This window comes from Schistocerca piceifrons, chromosome X, assembly GCF_021461385.2.
Source record: "Schistocerca piceifrons isolate TAMUIC-IGC-003096 chromosome X, iqSchPice1.1, whole genome shotgun sequence".
NCBI lineage: Eukaryota > Metazoa > Arthropoda > Insecta > Orthoptera > Acrididae > Schistocerca > Schistocerca piceifrons.
The window spans coordinates 921768244-921787714 of NC_060149.1; the positions used below are offsets into that span (position 1 = coordinate 921768244).

Genomic DNA, 19471 nt, shown 5'->3' on the forward strand with positions numbered 1-19471 from the left:
ATATTGCCTGCAGTGCCTCTCCTGGGCTCGTGACCATATCGGTTGGACCCAAGACAATTGGAAATCCATGGTCTGGTCAGATGAGCCCCAGTTTTGGTTGGTAAAAGCTGATAGTAGGCTCTGAGGGTGGCACAGACCCCATGAAGCCATGGATGCAAGTTGTCAACAATGCACTGTGCAAGCTGGTGGTGGCCCCATAATGGTGTGAGCTGTGTTTACATGGAATGGACTGGGTCCTCTGGATGTTCAGCTCTTTCAGACCATTTGCAGCCATTCATGGACTTCATGTATCCAAACAATTATGAAATTTTTATGGATGACATGCAGCATGTCACCAAGCCACAATTGTTGACGACTGCTTTGAAGAACAGTTTCGACAAAGCAAGCGAATGGTTTGGCCATGCAGATCACCTGACAGGAATCCCTTCAAAAATTTATGAGACATAATTGAGAGGTCAGTTCGCGCACCAAATCTTGCACTGGCAACACTTGTGCAATTATGGATGGCTGTAGAGGCAGCATGGCTCCATATTTTGCACGGGATTTCCAATACCTAGTTGAGTCCGTGCCACATCAAGTTTCTGCACTATGCCAGGCAAAAGGAGGTCCAGCATGATATTAGGATGTATCCCATAACTTTTGTCACTTCCGTGTAGTTCTGAGGAGAAGTAAAATAAAGAAAAGAAAATATGGCTCATTCTTTTTAATAACTTGACAAATAAATGTAAATGATTAAATAACACAACATCTTAGGCATACAGTTCAATAAATTATGTTTTTGTGAAGTAATGATTATCTTGAACATACACATTCCAAATTACACCACTCGTAAAATTACAGGATAGCAATTACAACAGAAGTTCACTGTTTAGTGAAAAACATTGTTTGAATAAAATTTTTATCAAAGAGGTAACCACATCTAATCCTTGATAGACTTATATATTACTAGCAGCTACCAGTGATGAATTTTGTACATTAAAGACTCCTCCAAAAAATTCCACACTTTTAGAGTCACCTACATTTATTTTCTTTTCTGCAGTTCTTACACCAACTAAACTAGGGGAATGCCTTTGATAATACAATACTGCTGCTAGCATATTCCATATGCTAAAGTTTGGCCATAGAACATTTGTAAAATATACACTGGAACTTGAGATCTGTGGAACAAGAAAAATCACTGTTAGTGGAAAATGTTGAAAAATACAATACATGAGAAATATCTTGAAACAACTATTTCAGAAAAATTCTTATTCACCAAAAACACAAAAAGGTAGCAAAATTGGTTATTAACTTATCATATCAAATTTTTAACTGTCACACTTTGCATGTAGCTTACTTTCTGCTTTCCTTCAACTTTTGCCTTTTTCATTTTTTTCACATATTAATCTACAAACTTTGTACAAGTTTAACATATTCCCACAGTATACACTACTGGCTTATATTTACACAGCTGACTTATACACCATCTTTATGAACATGCCAAATTAATGTTGGAAGTCTCAACAGCAAAGATACAGTATTTCCTGTGGCTACAGTCTCATGGTATGCTGAGGCAGCACAATACATCATCTTTTATGTATATTTATTCCTTGGTTTCCACCTAAATGTGTTTTGCACCAGTTGTTTCTTTCATTTTACATTTTGCTGGCTTCCATTGTCAACTCCAATATGAGTACAAAATGGGCAAATTCCTACTGTACTGCATTTGCACTACAAAATTAATTTTTTCCATTCGATAATTTTCAAGGCATGCGTAGTAGTATCAGGGCTCAGCTATCACACAAAAGAAAGTACATGGCTGATATGGAATTATTCTTTCTTTGTGATCTAGATACTGTGTGCCTCAGTCCCATATGCATTCTTAATCTGGCACATATAATTAACAAACTCCAACACCTACCTTGTGTTGATCATGTACTACCAACTGTGCAGCTCTAACTACATTCCAATAGAGCCAATAGTTGCCTGAAAGATGATTTTCTTGTTATTTACTACAGCTTTTGACAAAAAATTTGTTTTTACTTGCATATCCTCATCTAGCTATTCATCATGTAAATGTATCTCAAGCACAGCATTTGTGGCCAGTGTGTGGTATGTGAAAGCCATTTGTTATCTCCAAACTCTAATAAAATCATGACAACAGTGATACCAGGTTCAGGCTGCAGGATGTGATTAGTCAAACTATTGTAAACATATTCTTGGGTCTTTTACGTGGTAGTTTATGGATGTTATGCAACCGAGAAGGATGGTGACCTATCATACTTAAATCTATTGCATTCTTACAGATCAGTTAAACAGCTCCACTGATCCTAAGGAAATATTGAAGTGTTCTTGACAATTAGCCACTACAAACACGATATCTCATCTGCTAATGTGAGGCAGTTGTTTCTATTCTACTGATCGTTAATGTGGAAATAAGAATAGACTATTCATTAATATCTGTTCAACAGGTTGTTGGACCTCTCAATGAAACACCAAAAAGGAAGAGGAAGTCCAACCTAGCACAATCTGACTCTAGACGAACTTGTTCAAATGGTAGGAGTGGATACAGACCCCTCGAATAGATGATCGGACACAAGGTGGAGCCAGCCAGAAATAATATCTTACATCAGCTCCAATTATGATTGTAACTTGAGGTCTTTGTCAATATTTGCACGTGGTCTGATGCTTAGCTTTGCCCACAGACCTGTAAGTAATGTACTCCCTTGGAATACTTTTAGAACCCTTATATTCAAGATGCCAGAGCCTTCATTCCTGTGATATTCTTGGTTCCATATTTCTTGACATCAACAGATAAATTAACTGATATTGCTGAAAAGACACTCAACTTCAAACATTCAGTCTATCATTTCAATGGATAAAAATGTGTAAAGATGCTGAATTTATGTGGCACATGCCAAATTCAAAATTTGGATTGCATTTCCTTTTTGAGAACTGAAGCAGCATTCACCAACACACATCTTGGTGCAGGGATTGGCAATTGACCCCAACATAAACAAATGTACTGTGTTGCACATAAATAGTTACGAGGGCCCATTACTGCCTGACTGCACAACTGCAGAACACTCACAGGAAGCAGTCACACCCATTAAACATCCAAGAGTATGCATATGGAGTGATTTAAAGTGGAACAACCACATAAAACTAATGACAGGTGAGGCAGATGCCACACAGATTCACTGGAAGAATCCTCAGAAATTGTAGTCCACATATACACGAGGTAGCGTAAAAACTCTCGTTCAACCTATACTTGAATATTGCTCATCAGTCTGGCATCCATATTACATACAATTGATAGAGGAAAGAGAGAAGATGGAAAGAAGAGCAGTGTGTTTCATTATACATTCATTTAATAAACACAGAATCATCATCATGGAGATGTTCATCCAACTCCAGTGGCAGAGGCTGCAAGTGGGGAGTTCTGCATCACGATGTGGTTTATTGCTAAAATTCTGAGATTATGTGTTACTAGATGAGTCAACCACATTTCGCTTCCTCCTATGTACATTTTGTGAAAAGATCATAAACATAAAATCAGAGCCATTCAAGCTCACATGAGGGTTACCAACAATCTTCCTTTCCGAAACCATTTGAGACTGGAACGGAAATAGGAATAGTACACTAAGCACCCTCTGCCACATACTGTAAGGTGTCTGGCAGACTAGAGATACAGATAAGACTACAACAGACTATTGTCATCAAAGAGGATATTGTACTAGAGAACTATATTGGAAAAAATATTACATGTGGAGAGTATGGTTCCTGCGTAATATCTTATTCAGTGTTGTTTTCCAGAACTGTACACTCTTCAAAGATGATAGTTCTGGAATTTTAAGCCAAAAACTCATCAAATAAATTAATTAATACTGTACAACATCTACAATTTTGTGCACTTCATTTCTAATTATGAAGATATTCTACCACGTAGTCACTCAAGAATCAGTTGACATCTAAAAATTGTGTTGCGTGGGTACAGTTTCATGATAGTTACATCACTCTCAGCTTTTACAAAGAACAACTATTTTGTAAATAAGAACAGTCTTCCCTCAGGAATGAAATTTAGAGTCTTAACTGAGCATGCCATTGAGCATGGAGAGAGAAGCTTCCCTTCAGAACTTCCCAGAATATTTTTTTTTCTTTGGTTAGTTGCTGAATGTATAACATACCATCACAGTATACCACTGAAATCTCAGTTGTAATTATTATGCCTTCAAAGGTCACACATTCTAACAGACATGTGGCACAGCATGTCATGCCTGCTTAGATGATAATGTAAGAGAAAACAAGCCTCCCTGCCCTAACAATCCTTCTATCACTTCTGTGATTTTAGACACACTTTTATTGCAGCTGCAAGTGGAAAGGTGAGTATGATAATGTCCAAGAAATGTTTCACCCTTTTTACAAAGGTTTAAGGGAAAATTTTACAATGTAGCAACATTGTTTACCTTTCAAAATAATTTCCATTATATCCAGTCACTCTTCATCTACCAAAACTAACTTCATATTATGCCTCTGTTACTCGAGTCGGGTATTATTCTGGGTGCCAATGCCCTGAGTAATTTGCATATGCAGGCAGACACAAGCCTTCCTCAATTGGGGAATGAGACATGCTGGTTTTATTTCACCAATATGGCAGAGTAGTGTGGAAAGTCTTCTCCAAGCAAGAGAAAAATCTCCTCAAAGTACTGATTCAGATGTCAGCCCTCAAAAAATAATATACCAAAATACTTCTCACCACTCTTCTTTCTTCTACTGTGATATGTCTTCATGTTAGCTCATTAACAGCTTTGTCACAACTGGTCAGAGTGTTAGCTCACTGACAGATACAGCAGGACATCATAGCAATATTACTGTTGTGTATTCCACACTTAGTGAATACAACTCACTGAACATATAGGAAATGAACAATGACCGAGCACCATAAAAGTTTTACAAATTGTATGTGAAAGGACAAAGAGAAGGTTATATTTTCTACTAACCTGCCAGAGAAGGAAGTCGCTGAATCTCACTTCACCTGATGTTCTTATCAGTAAATCGGGGTCTGGGCTTCCATTTGTATAAAGACACTCCCCAATCATCTTGTGGTCCACTTCACATGGCAAAAACATCTCCTTTTCCACATTGGATACTATGTGCTTTACAGCTGCTGTCATTTCATCTCGAGCTAAACATGTGGAAAAACTACAATCACAAACCTATCCCACCTACACAAATTTAAACAATTTTTGTCAAAGACATTTCACTTCAAACACAGTGTTTTTAATGCATAATGGATTTCTGGAAATGATTCACAGCAACAATAAAATCTGAATTGCTGTGAATTCCAAACTATTTACAAATATTTCAATACATAGCCTACATGTTCCCAACATAAAATAAAGGAACAACTGTACTGAGTCATTTGTGGTTGTTATCGAACACCAAAAGTAGATTTCAGAAAAAAGTAGAACACTGCAAGTAGTAACTACTGCATCTAAGAAAGAATATCCCAATGATTGTTCGAACTACTGAACCTTAACAACGTTATCAAATCCTTAAAAATTCTATTATATAAGCTAAAATAAACTACTGCCTAAGATAAAACCAATTTGGATTCAGAAAAGGCAAAAGAACAAAAGATGCTGAACTAGTGCATGCAATGTACGATATCTGAAAGAAGAATCGAGTTGTACAGGAAAACGTATGCAACATCCACTAAAAATATTTGAGGGAACTTCTACAAGTAAGTTACACATTATTATGGCAGGCCAAGAAACTTTAACTGAATGCTGCACTACACTTCAGACACAGACACATGACACTATTATTCAACATAGTCACTAAGTCTCTGCAAACAATGGTGAAAACATTCTACCAATCGTTCAATTCCTCTCTGATTGAAATCCACCCCTTAGTCACAGAGTCATTTGTAACTGCTTTGTGAATGCCTTCATGCTGGAAAATCTGCGGTTGTTGCCAATCAGTTCCTCGATTGACTCGACATTGTCTGCTGTGATCGATGTTGATGGTCTTCCTCCTTGATCAGTATCACTCACACCTGTGCGACACTGGTCAAACTGTCTGCACCATTTCACAATGGCTGGGTGCAACATTGCATTTGGTCCACATACTGCCAGAATTGAAGGCGAACCTATGAGCAATTTAGACTCTTGCCCACAAGAATCACACTGTCCTGTGTACTTCAATTTTGGAGTTTGTTTTCAGTTGTCACACAATTTCAATTGCACACTGTGATGCTCCCGTTATCCGTACTGCAGCAGAACTGTCTTGGCAGGAAATCCCGAACATGTACTCCTGCAATGGTCTTAGCGAGGGACTTTATGAAGTCTCTACATATATATCTGAAGAAGGATTTTTCTGAAAGCTAACATCATTCTCAATGTGGTTTATGTGCCTACAGATGACTCAGCACCTTAACTATTCAATGAGGGTTTTTTGTACAAATTGCAAACAGCCAATCACCTGCAAACTGGAACAATTACAGGGTGTATACGTGCACAAAGAAAAAAAATTCTTGGAGTTCTCCTGGATTTCCCGGTTAAAAATACACTTTCTCCCGGGTGAAAACATACTTTTTCCCTGTTAACTGACAGTATATTTTCTCTTGGAACTGTATAACTTATAAGCCCTTTTAATTATTACGGTTTTATACACTGGAGAAGAATTCCCCAGTGCTTTAGAATACTAAACACGAAGAAAAAAATGTGTTTTGGAAAGATGTTTGATGTGCAGCAACATGTACGCTGCATATTTTCGTATTACGAAAGTATAAATTTGAATTCCACCACACACCGTATGTTACTTTCCGAAGCATTGAAATCGAGATTGCGATGCGCATTTGTAAGCTAGTCTTAGCTCATGTCACGTGATCTCGCCAGCCGATGACAGCAGGTATTCACAGCTTAGGACACATGATGTAGTCAGCCAATAGCAACATCACTGTTACGTAGCGCGAATACACAAACAGAAAAAGTTAATGGTTTAAATTAATATACATAGTGTTGCTACACGAAACGCAAAGCTTTCACATATAATATTGGTCTGTAAGATTAATACGCTGCAAGAGAAGCTAAGCTTTCACATACAATGTGGTCTTTTATGCGCGTATTACAATTTAAGATATATCACACAAATGTCCCTGTAAAATTTTTAATAATGACATAAATGTCTGATCTTCTGGGCTCGAAATTCATCTAAATGGCTCGTCATCAAAGAGTTGATTTTTAAATGAGAGTCAAACGCTCTGTGATTTAAGAAATTCATCGTACATTATCGCACATAGCTCCATTGTAACTGCCAGAATGGTACTTCGATGGTAACGCTTTTCAAACCACCATTCGGAATATTTTCCCGTGACCTGTTAGAAATAAGTTTGTTTCCGCAGTTTGCCAGATGACAGGCATCACCGCGCTTGTGCAGCTACGATGTTGTAGGGAGCCCGTATGTTCGTACGTGTAAAACATTAAAAGATCGTACATTATGTCATAGAAGAAACAAGACATCAGAGGATAATCCAAGAGCATGGAAATTTCAAGACCCATACTAAAATGTGCACATTTGTATGTCCATATTCCCAGTTAAGTAGGCCACGACCTGATATTAAGCTTTTCAATGTGGTTTACGGGATGTAAATTTTCCTGGAGTACCAGTACTGTGTTATCTCATGTTTGGTTCTTTATTATGGCGTAATGCCATAAGTGATAAAAGTTGAAAATGTGCACTTGAAATGCAGCGAACAGGGTGTGGAGTTAAACACTTTGTTTCAAATATATTTTCTGCCTCAGCAGAAAAGATTAATAAAAGAAAATTTCTATAGCAAACCGACAAAAATAACTTCATTGTTCTGCAAGGCAATTAACGCTTGACTGTCAGAAAGGTGGAAATCAGAAATCGGTTTTGTTTTCATTTGACATGAGAGCAGTAAACGAAGAGGAAACAGTAAAATCACTAAATGTAAACACGGGTCACGTGGAGACTACCAACTTCCCCACTATAACTAGACTGCTCTGCGCATCATCCCCGGATCTACGATATTTCCGAACCGGTGCAATACCCCGCCACTCCCTCGAGCGTTTGAGATAGGACCAAAGAAAAAATTCGAATTTTCAAAAAATGTTCATATTGTAGCGCACATCATTCTGAAGAGTCTGATGCATAAAACATGTGTGTTCGAGGAAATGTAAGACATAGTTATTTGGTCGTATGTGTGCCAAAGGGCAGTGCCTCGCCTCCTCACACAGCATTCTTCTATCGCACGTCACTATACTTCGCTCTGTGGAATTGAAACATGTATATTTTGTAACAGATGCCATCAAACCATATTCAGGACAGTGGAAATTAAAATGTCCCGTGGTGCCTCTCCTGCTTACAATCGGCCGGTTTGACGTCCCGTCCCTCTTTTTTTTTAAGGAAAAAAAAAAAAAAAAAGAACTCTTCAGAAAATTAGCACTCTTTATTCCCTATCAGCTAACAACTTGCTGCTTTGTGTGACATAAAATTAAATATAGGATACATAAACCCAGTAAAGACAAGAGACAAGCAAGACAATACACATTTCTTCAATTCTTAGCTCCTAGAATTTTTTTCACTCTAATCTTGCTACAGCTTTACATGGCATGCTTTCCTTTCTGCGAAAGAATCTATTACCTCATCACAGTTCGTCAAACGTTTTGCTACATGAAAAGTCGAAATGTCGTTGTCTAATACTGAAAAAGCTGTTAATGCAAATAGGACCCAAGACGTGTAGTTTCCTGATCTGATTACACCTATTTTGTCACTCTCTGCTAGATGAAACAAAGTAGTCCTGTCTAATACTGCAACAATTATAACACACACCAAATAAACGAGACTGTTTTGGCACATACGGTCTTTTTTGTAATGACAGAATATAATTCACAAAGTACTAATATCAAATGCCTATTAGGCTTACTACAAGCGAAAAGCCTTACGTTAGGAAATAGTTTCACACTTCATTCATATGCTCCAGTTTCTCAAGTATGAGATCGAAAAGTAGTAGTACGAAATTTTTATACAAACTTGGAATCTTCATATTGTTCCATAATTTGTGCGATGTCATCGTTTCTTCTCCTTCCTCATTCTAAGAAACGGTCTTGCTATCACTAATTCTATAACTATTCCTGCCAATGTCAAAGCTTATTCACAGGTTAACTCCACTAACTCTGCCAGAATCACAGGTTTAGTTATCCCGCGATTATTCTCCGGTTAGGCATTGCTACATGTTCGTACAACACGTTTTCTGCGCTTCTTCCAGAATAGAATTTAAAGTGGCTGCTAGCCGAGGACTGTACAACTGGCCCTTACTAGTATAGTGATCTGGCCAAAATTTTCTGTCAAAATTTCATTTTCTTGGATACACCGAGAAGGTAATATGTAATCTTTCTTACCTGTGATTCATTTATTTCCACTCCTGTAGTCTGAATCTATGGATTTAGCTAGTAATTATAACAACACTCATTATTCACAAACCCAATTAACCACCCAATCAGAAAGTGGTTGGCATTCATCCTTTCGGCCTTACTCCACTCAGCTCATATAGCCCCTTGTGTCTGTATGAAAGTTTGTTTCTACATGCGACGAGGATTCCCCTGACAGAGACATGTACACTATGCACGCATTCACAAATCAACTTACGATTCTTTCAGAAATCAACTTAGAATGTGTTCAAAAATCGACAGGGATACGTTTCAAAGTCATATGAATAATCGATAGACTAACGTGTGCTGGATGCTAGTCGCTTTGTGAAACAAGGTTTTTTTCCCTCAATAGTATGAATTTGCCCCCCACCCCCTCCTAGAATTGGGCCTCCTGCGCATACAAGAATCTGGCAGCTTGGGCGCTCCAGTAAAATTTTTCCCGGTAGCATCTAGCTGCTTGTTGTGACTGCTTACACAGCCAACAGCCACATTTCTTTAGCCAGAAGCAGGAGAAGGTATTACTCAACTGCGCATGCACATGATTCCGCTCGTAACTGCTAAAACGGATCTAATGTAAAAAGTTGTGAGGTCACGCTCATCGGAGGCAATTTGTTCTACATCTACATCTACATCTACATCGATACTCCGCAAGCCACCCAACGGTGTGTGGCGGAGGGCACTTTACGTGCCACTGTCATTACCTCCCTTTCCTGTTCCAGTCGCGTATGGTTCGCGGGAAGAACGACTGTCTGAAAGCCTCCGTGCGCGCTCTAATCTCTCTAATTTTACATTCGTGATCTCCTCGGGAAGTATAAGTAGGGGGAAGCAATATATTCGATACCTCATCCAGAAACGCACCCTCTCGAAACCTGGCGAGCAAGCTACACCGCGATGCAGAGCGCCTCTCTTGCAGAGTCTGCCACTTGAGTTTATTAAACATCTCCGTAACGCTATCACGGTTACCAAATAACCCAGTGACGAAACGCGCCGCTCTTCTTTGGATCTTCTCTATCTCCTCCGTCAACCCGACCTGGTACGGATCCCACACTGATGAGCAATACTCAAGTATAGGTCGAACGAGTGTTTTGTAAGCCACCTCCTTTGTTGATGGACTACATTTTCTAAGCACTCTCCCAATGAATCTCAACCTTGTACCCGCCTTACCAACAATTAGTTTTATATGATCATTCCACTTCAAATCGTTCCGTACGCATACTCCCAGATATTTTACAGAAGTAACTGCTACCAGTGTTTGTTCCGCTATCATATAATCATACAATAAGGGATCCTTCTTTCTATGTATTCGCAATACATTACATTTGTCTATGTTAAGGGTCAGTTGCCACTCCCTGCACCAAGTGCCTATCCGCTGCAGATCTTCCTGTATTTCGCTACAATTTTCTAATGCAGCAACTTCTCTGTATACTACAGCATCATCCGCGAAAAGCCGCATGGAACTTCCGACAATATCTACTAAGTCATTTATATATATTGTGAAAAGCAATGGTCCCATAACACTCCCCTGTGGCACGCCAGAGGTTACTTTAACGTCTGTAGACGTCTCTCCATTGATAACAACATGCTGTGTTCTGTTTGCTAAAAACTCTTCAATCCAGCCACACAGCTGGTCTGATATTCCGTAGGCTCTTACTTTGTTTATCAGGCGACAATTTGTTGTTACAGAACATTGCATAGTCTTCCTAAAGCCTTTGACACATTGTGCTGTTGGCAGACACTTGTATGAGCACTGTGTTTTGTTGCTGTATATGGCGCATTTCCTTTGCAATTTAAGTTGCATATCCTTCCCTCCCCCCCCCCCCCCCCCCTGCCCCCCTATCGCTCATGTTTTGCTGCAGTATTATTCTGAAGTAGCGGGATACAGTAATATCCTTTGTTAGAGTATTGGTTCTTGCCAGTCAAAATTACAAAAATTTAACTGAAAACAAAAACAATGAAAAATTCCCGGGTTTTTCCCGGTTTTCTCCCGGATGGAAAAATTCCCAGATTTTTCCCAGATCTCCTGGTTGTCCCGGGTCGTATACACCGTGAATTATTAAAACCTCTTCACCATGGTTTCAATGTTTATCCTAAGTCGTCTTCAGAAGGACATATAGACAACTGGATTACAAGTTGTGGGAGGGTTACATTAAAATATGGTTGGTTGGTTTGGAGTGAAAGAGAGCAAACTGCAATGCCATCAGTCCCTTCATTCGTTATGTGGAAAACCAGGAGTGGTCATCAAACGAAGGAGGCAGAAGGCAACTACCAGAAAGCCTAAGTGTAGCTAACACTAACACACTAAAACACACACACACACACACACACACACACACACACACACACACCACAGAGATAAAAGCCCAGAAAAAAGACAGCACAGACTAGTCATTGACAGATCAGCAAATAAAACTGAGGAATGGAAAAGAATAAAGAGAATAAAAAGGTAAGAAGGCTAGAGGCCAGGCTGGGTCACTGAGCAGAGCTGCCAAGGAAGCCGAAGGGGAATGAATGATGGGGGAAAGGGGTGCCCCACAACTGCTCAGGTAATCAATGGGGCCAAAAAGCCAAACCTTCCAGGGATGAACAGAAACCACCTTCATGGGTAAAACGTAACACCAGTTCAGCCACTTTAGCGTCATCTGCTAGCAACAGAGGTAACATGTCAGAAAGATTAAGATGCCACCTCAAAGCAGCCAAATTAGGGCAATCTATGAGTAAGTGGGCCACCATCAGGCGGTTCTGCATTGGCAGTGAAGGGGATCCTCACACTGGAGAATGTGGCCATTGGTCGGCCAAGTGCGGCCAATACTGAGCTGACAGAGGATGGTGGATTCCCTGTGAGAAACACACAAGGGAGACTGCCACATGGTCAATGTCTTGTCAATTGTCCTCAGTTTGTTTGGGGAAAGCAGGGCAGACTATTCTGAGTTCCAGACTTCCAGCAATCAACGGTGTATAAACAACCAAAGGTTGAAACCCCCATTTCCAGAATTGGCATCCTGGTGGCCAGCTTGGCCATACGGTCAGCTCATTCACTTCCCAAAATCCCAACACAACCAGGAGTCCAAACGATAATGACTCGTCATCCAGCTTGAAGGTGGTCAGAGACAAGATCCTGGATAGCTGTAACAATTGGGTGAGCAGAGTATCACTAGTCTATAGCCTGAAGGCTACTAATGGAGTTATAACAAAGTAGGATACTCTTGCCAGTGCAAGAATGATCATATGTATGGGCTAGTTTAATGCCCATCAATTCAGCAGTGAAGACACTGTAGCTATCCGGCAGAGAGTGGAGTTCACTGCACCGTGCATGTGTGTATGCAAAGCCTGTTCCGTTGATGAATACCACTTCTGAACCTGAATATTTCTCAGGGACAGCCAAGAACTGGCAGTGAACAATTGTGGGATCAACAAAATCTTTTGGACTAAAGGATACTTCGAGGCAAATCCAAGGTCGGGGCACAAGCCATCGGCGAAGATGCTATGTCTCCCTGACCAGAGGAAATGGAGGAGGAAGTTTCAGTTACAAACAGAGACACTTTAGGTGCGCAGCAATTGTTAAACCCAGTTCTGGGTCACTGTTGTGGGACATGGAACTCCCTTTCAGGGAAAAGGACATGATGTCCGAGATGTTCAGGGAAACTAAGAGATAGCATATAGTGTAATTCAGCAGTTGCTGTTGGCACTTGATATGTAATGGAGGGACTCTAGTCTTGACAAGTAGGCTATTTACAGTGCTAGTTTGGAAGGCTCCTGTCACAATTTGGACCCCACAATGACGAATGGGGTCCGGTATCTGCAATGCTGTGGGTGATGCTGAACCAATGGAAGACTTCCATAATGAAGACTGTACAGAATCTGAGCTTTGTAGGGCCGCAAAAGGGTACAGCAACCTGCACTCCACCTAGTGTAACCGAGGCAGTGAAGTGCATTGAGGTTGCGGTTTTGTTTTGTTTCGTTTTGCTTTAGGGCACAAGAAACAACTGGGGTCATACGCACCAAAGTCAAAACTATAAAACACGAAGACATAGAGGGGTTAAAAAATGACTATATGTCAGTCCCTATTGACATAATAGATGACGGAAAAACAGGCACATCGAAAAAGTGCTAAGAAAGACACCATACTGAAACGGCGGTCAAAAACTAAAACTTAAATGGCCGTCACCATATTGCTTTGGTGGATAAAAAGTAAAATGCAGTCGACGGCCTGTGCATCATATGCCGAAATGGCCAGTAACTCAGACAGCAAATCCACGCGGGAACATAAACGGTTAAAAAATGGGCAATCCATCAGGAAGTGGTGGACAGTTAAAATTTGGGCACAATGTGGACAAAGTGGTGGGGTAGCACCACTTATCAAATGACGATGACTAAAAAAACAGTGCCCGATACACAGCAGAGTCAAAATAACCACCTCCCAGTGGGAGGGCTGAGAGAAGGTCATCCAAGCCGATGGGAGAGGCTTAGTAATCCTGAGCTTATTCCCACGAAGGAAGGACCATTTGCCATGCCAAAAGGGACACCCCAACTCCTAACAGACAGCAACAAAGAGATCATCGGAGGGAACAGAGGAACTCGCAGGTTGAGGTACGAGGACTGCAGCCTTGGCAGCAGTGTCAGCAACCTCATTTCCTGGCAGACCGACACGACCAGGAACCCACAGAAGCATCACACTAACTAGACCAAGGGTGAGTAAGTGACAGTTTTCCTGGACCCGCTGCACTAAGGGATGGGCAGTGTACAGCACACACAGACTTTGAAGAGTACTTAATGAGTCTGAGCAGATGACACAACTGAAAAGGCTGTGTCACCAGATGTAATCCGTGGCCCGATATAAGGCAATGAGCTCGATTGTAAATACTGAGGAGTGTGCCGGAAGCTGATATCGAAAGACACGGGTGCCAATGACGAAGGCACACCTAACCCCACCGTTAGTCCGAGAGCAATCAGTGTATACAAAAGTACTATAGCGAAGTTCCGTGCAAAGGTCACGAAACTGAAGGCGACAGACCGAGGCTGGAGTAATGTCCTTAGGAAGCAAATGAAGGCCAAGCTCAACACTAGCCATTTCACAAAGCCAAGGTGATGAAGGGTTCACACCCACCAGAAAAGATGCAGGTAGTGTGCAGTTCAGCCGCCAGAGCAAGTGCCGTAAACAGACTCCAGGAGGCAACAGAGAAGAAGGACGAGCCCCATACTGATGATCAAAGGAATCATCACAGAAGGAGGCATGGGATTTGTGGTCACGCATGGCAGACAAATGGCTCGCATACCTGCCAAGGAGAAAGTCACGGCGGTAGGACAGGGGTAGTTCAGCAGTTTCAGCATACAGACTCTCAACTGGGCTGGTGTAAAAGACACCCGTGGCCAAATGGATGCCACGATGGTGGATAGTGTTGAGACAGCGTAAGAGGGCTGGAGGTGCAGATGTTTAAACGAAACACCCACAGTTGAGTTTCGAATGGACAAGGGATCGGTACGGACGGAGGAGGATCGTTTGTACCCCCAGGAAGTACCATTGAGGACACGTAGGACATTGAACAGCGGGCTGCCAGGTAAGATACGTGGGAGGACCAAGAGAGTTTCCTATCGAGCAGGAGCCCCAGGAATTTCATAGTTTCAACAAACGGAAGGGCAACAGGCCCAAGATGTACCAGGAGTAAAGATGATCAAGACAGTGTTGAAAATGCCGCTCAATGAGACAGGTCCGTGGAGAACTGCAATAGATGGCAAAATCGTCAACAAAAAGGGAGCTGGAGATGCCCAGTGGTAGACAGGATATTATAGGGTTAATGGCGATAGCAAAGAGGACGACTCTCAGGATGGAACCATGTGGCACACCATTTTCCTGTATGAAGGTGTCCAACAAGGCAGAACCCACATGCACCTTCAAAACTCGATCTTGTGCCTGAAGGAAACAGGGCAGGCAGCCACGGAAGTCCCACATGTAAAGAGTATGGAGGATACCAGTTCTCCAGCACGTTTCTTAGGCCTTCTCAAAATCGGAAAACATGGCCACAGTCTGGGATTTCCGCAGAAAGCCATTCGTGCCATGAATGGACAAAGTAACAAGATGGTCAACTGCAGAATGTCGTGCTCGAAATCGACACTGTGGATTCGTCAGTAAATGGGGAGACTCGAGCAACCGCACCAGCCAGGCACGAATCATACGTTCCATCACCTTGCAAACGCAGCTGGTAAGAGAGATGTGGCATTAGCTAGAAGGAAGGTTTTTGTCCTTACCGGGCTTAGGTATAGGAATGATGATGGCTTCACACCAGTGTCCAGGAAATGTGCCCTCTGCCCAGATGTGGTTGCACATATTAAGCAGAAAGTGCTTGCCTGCAAGAGAAAGGTGTTGCAACATCTGAATGTGGACGGTGTCCGGCCCTGGGGCGGAGGATCGGGATGAACTGAGAGCATGATTGTGCTCCCTCATAGTAAAGGTGGCATTGTAGCACTCATTACTTGGAGAAGAGAAGGGTATCACCCGAGCCTCCTCTGCTCGTTTCCAATGGAGGAAGGCAGGGTGATAGTGGAAAGAACTCAAACTTTCCGCAAAATGGTGGCCCAAGGTGTTGGCGATAACAATACGGTCCACGATAACATCATCTGCCACTGAGGCCGGAAATGGGGGAAAGCATCTCAGGCCCATAGAGCCGTCGGAGGTTGGCCCACGTGACAGAGGAAGGGGTGGAACTGTTAAAAGAACTACTGAATGAAATCCAGCTAGCCTGTTTGCTATCCCGAAGAACATGACGACATTTGGCATGCATCTGTTTATAATGAATGCAAATTGCCATCGTAGGATGATGGTTAAAAACGTGGAGAGCATATCTCTGCGTGCGAACTGCATCGCGGCATGCCTCGTCCACCAATGGACTGGGACACGAGTTGGTAAAGAGGAAGTGTGAGGAATGGAACATTCTGCAGCAGTAAGGATATTGTTGGTGAGACAGTCCACCTGGTTGTCACAACTGGGGAAATCTTGTTCTTTGAAGGTTGCCAGGAAGGAGTAAAGCTGCCAGTCAGCCTTAGGAAGCTGCCATTTGGGTGTGCACACAGTTGGGGTAGGAGTCAGCAAACGGATAGCACACGAGGAACGGTCACTCGATTAGGTGTCAGAAAGAATAGACCATTCAAGATGAGGGGCAACCTGGGCAGTGCAAAAGGAAGATCCAAATGGGAATAGGTGTGCAAGGAGTTGCAAAGGAAATTGGGTGCGCCAATGTTAAGGCAGAGGAGGTTAAGTTGGTTAAGAAGGTCAGCCAAGAGGCCACCTCTCTGACAGGTCCTGGGAGAAGCCCAAAGGGGATGATGCGCATTAAAGTCACCAAGTAACAAAAACAGGGGAGGTAGCTGCCCAATAAGCTGAAGGAAGTCTGCCCTGGTGACATCGAATGATGGAGGGACATAAATGGTACAGAGGGAAGATGTCAGGTGGGGAAGGAAAAGGCGAACTGCAACAGCATGAAGATTGGTGGGCAGGGATATGGGTTGACTGTGAATGTCATCCCATATGAGCAGCACGATGCCCCCATGAGAAGGAATGCCGACCTCAGGGGGAAGGTCAAAAAATGAATCGGTAAGAAATGTGAAAGCTTAAAGTGGTCGTGAGGGCGTAATTTCATTTCCTGAAGGCAGACAGCATGAAGATTGGTGGGCAGGGAGATGGGTTGACTGTGAATGTCATCCCATATGAGCAGCACGATGCCCCCATGAGAAGGAATGCCGACCTCAGGGGGAAGGTCAAAAAATGAATCGCTAAGAAATGTGAAAGCTTAAAGCGGTCGTGAGGGCGTAATTTCATTTCCTGAAGGCAGAGTACAAGGATATGCTGTGATGCTTAAAGCAGCCATAAATACTCTTTGAGGGACTGAAGGCTGCGAACATTCCATTGGAGGAGAGTCACGACGAGGAAGAGATGTAGGGGTGTCACCTCGGCAGCTGCCAAGTGACAGCTGGGGAAGAGTCGCTACTACAGGGCACAGAAGCAGAAGGATCCTGCTCCACGGGGTTCGCAGAAGCATCAGCTTGCTTGTGTGGTCAGTCTGTGGAGTCCAACACTGAAAAACGGTTGTTGGTGCGCACCGGCAACACAGAGGCTGCCCGGGCTAAGGTATCATGTAGCAACACCATCGAAGAGGATCTTCAAGTTGGTGAAGGAGAAGACCATTGGCCTTTGGTGGACTTCTTCGAGCCTTTCCAGTTAGAGGAAGTCTTGAGCGTTGTTTGGCTGGAGGGATGGAGGAAGTCTTCACAGGAGTACTCCTCCTGTCCTTTCCAGCCTACCAGTTGTGTAAGTGGTGGCTTCACCCCCTGAGGTGAGAGTTTGACGGCTTGTTGCACAGCTGGATGGGGGGATCGCGAAGCTACCTTGACAATGGGCGATTTCACAACCTCAGAACTGAATTGGAGGTTGCATGTCTACGTGGCCATGTCCTTCATGGAATGAGGGGTAACAAGAATAGAACTATAGGTGCCAGACGGGAGAACACAGGGTTTGTGACTAGAGGTAGCTTAAGAGCTACTGGGTAAGGCACTTTTTCCTTTGGCTGAATCTCTTGAACAGCCCACTCATCAAGATACACCAGACAAACCCAAAAGGAGGCAGCATGGCCGCCATTGCAGTTGATACAGTGGGGAAGAAGGTGGACAATCGCCCTCATGTGCATCCCTACCACAGGTGACAGATTTGGCTGAGTGTCGACAAGAACATTCTAGTGTGGTTGAAATGATGTCACTGGTAGCAGCGCATTGGGTTCGGAATGTACTGTTGGACTGTGATAATTTCATAGCCTGCTTTGAGCTTGGCCGGAAGCACCACTATCAAAGGTGAGAAAGATAGTGCGGGTGGGCACTAAGGAGGAATCTTCCTTTTTCATTACATGATGGACGGCAGTGAAATCCTGACCAGAGGGGTAAGATTGGATTTCGGCCTCCATTACACCATCGAGCAGCACGATGTAAATTACACCACGGGAAGAATTCAAAGTTCTATGGGCCTCGATACGAAGAGGGTAACCATGGAGAAGCGAGGCAGCAAGCAGTTGTTGTGATTGAGAATCAAAAGTGGTCTCCAAAAGCAAAGTGCCATTCTGGTCTCCAAAAGCAAAGTGCCATTTCGTAAATCAGGATTTCGCAAGGCCAGCAATTGCATCAACACCTTTCTGAATAATAAATGGATTTACCACGGTGAAGGACTGACCGTCTTCAGTATGTGAGGCCACGAGGAACTGTGATGCAGTGGGAAGGATCTTCGAATCATTAGCGTCATTCCATTTATGTTTTGTAGACGTTAAGTGGGAAGACGATTGACTCATCATGAGGAAATCCCCCACAATTGCCAGCATCTCCGATGGCATGCTCCTTCCAACTGGGGGCCCCCTCCCCATGGCGGCACACCTGCCTTAGGTGATTGTTCACACCTCAGGTCACACCTCACGAACACCTGACAGAGGGACCAATCGGCAATTTGGGAAGGTTACAGCTCAAGCAATCACCTCTCCCTGGGACTGGCCTGTACCAGGGGGTACATGCAAACCCTACCTGTCGACCCAGGGCTGGGAATTACACGTTACCCTGTCACCTGTTACAGGCCAGACACGTGGACCGGCATTCAGGGGCACACAGGGAAGAAGAAGAAGAAGAAGAAGAAGAAGAAGAAGAAGAAAAATGAGGATCCTCAAACACCGAAGCAGAAGAACGAGAAGAGAAGGGAAACAAAGAAAGGAAAAGGGAGCGAGAAACAAATGTGAGACTGTTCGTATGTCAACGGCAGAATGCAGATCATTCCCAATAATACCGCAGACATGTTTCCCAAGGGAGGGGGAAAAAGAATAGCGAGAGGATAGACACACAGCACAGAACGGAAAAAATGCTGCAAAGACTAGGGACCCATGGTAGCCAAGCACAAACCCGCCAAAGAGTGGCAGACCTCTGGAAGGGATGTGCATTCAGGTGTTGCAAGCACTTTCGCTTAAAAGTTGGCAAAGTTGGGGAAGCCACATCAGCCGGGAATTGAATACCAGTCTCAA

At 42.8% G+C, this 19471-nt stretch overlaps 1 protein-coding gene across 2 annotated transcripts in view; it reads right to left on the reverse strand.

Moving 5' to 3' along the window:
• Positions 1-688: 688 nt before the first annotated feature.
• The window catches only part of LOC124721799 (dehydrodolichyl diphosphate synthase complex subunit DHDDS), a 64975-nt gene continuing 46192 nt past the window's right edge, over positions 689-19471 (reverse strand). For both annotated transcript variants that reach the window (XM_047246921.1, XM_047246922.1), the window contains exons 6-7: positions 4980-5164; positions 689-1157 (exon numbers count right to left, since the gene is read on the reverse strand). In XM_047246921.1, the coding sequence (XP_047102877.1) occupies positions 936-1157; positions 4980-5164 (407 nt within the window). In that variant the 3' untranslated portion in view covers positions 689-935. The remainder of the gene's footprint in view (positions 1158-4979; positions 5165-19471) is intronic.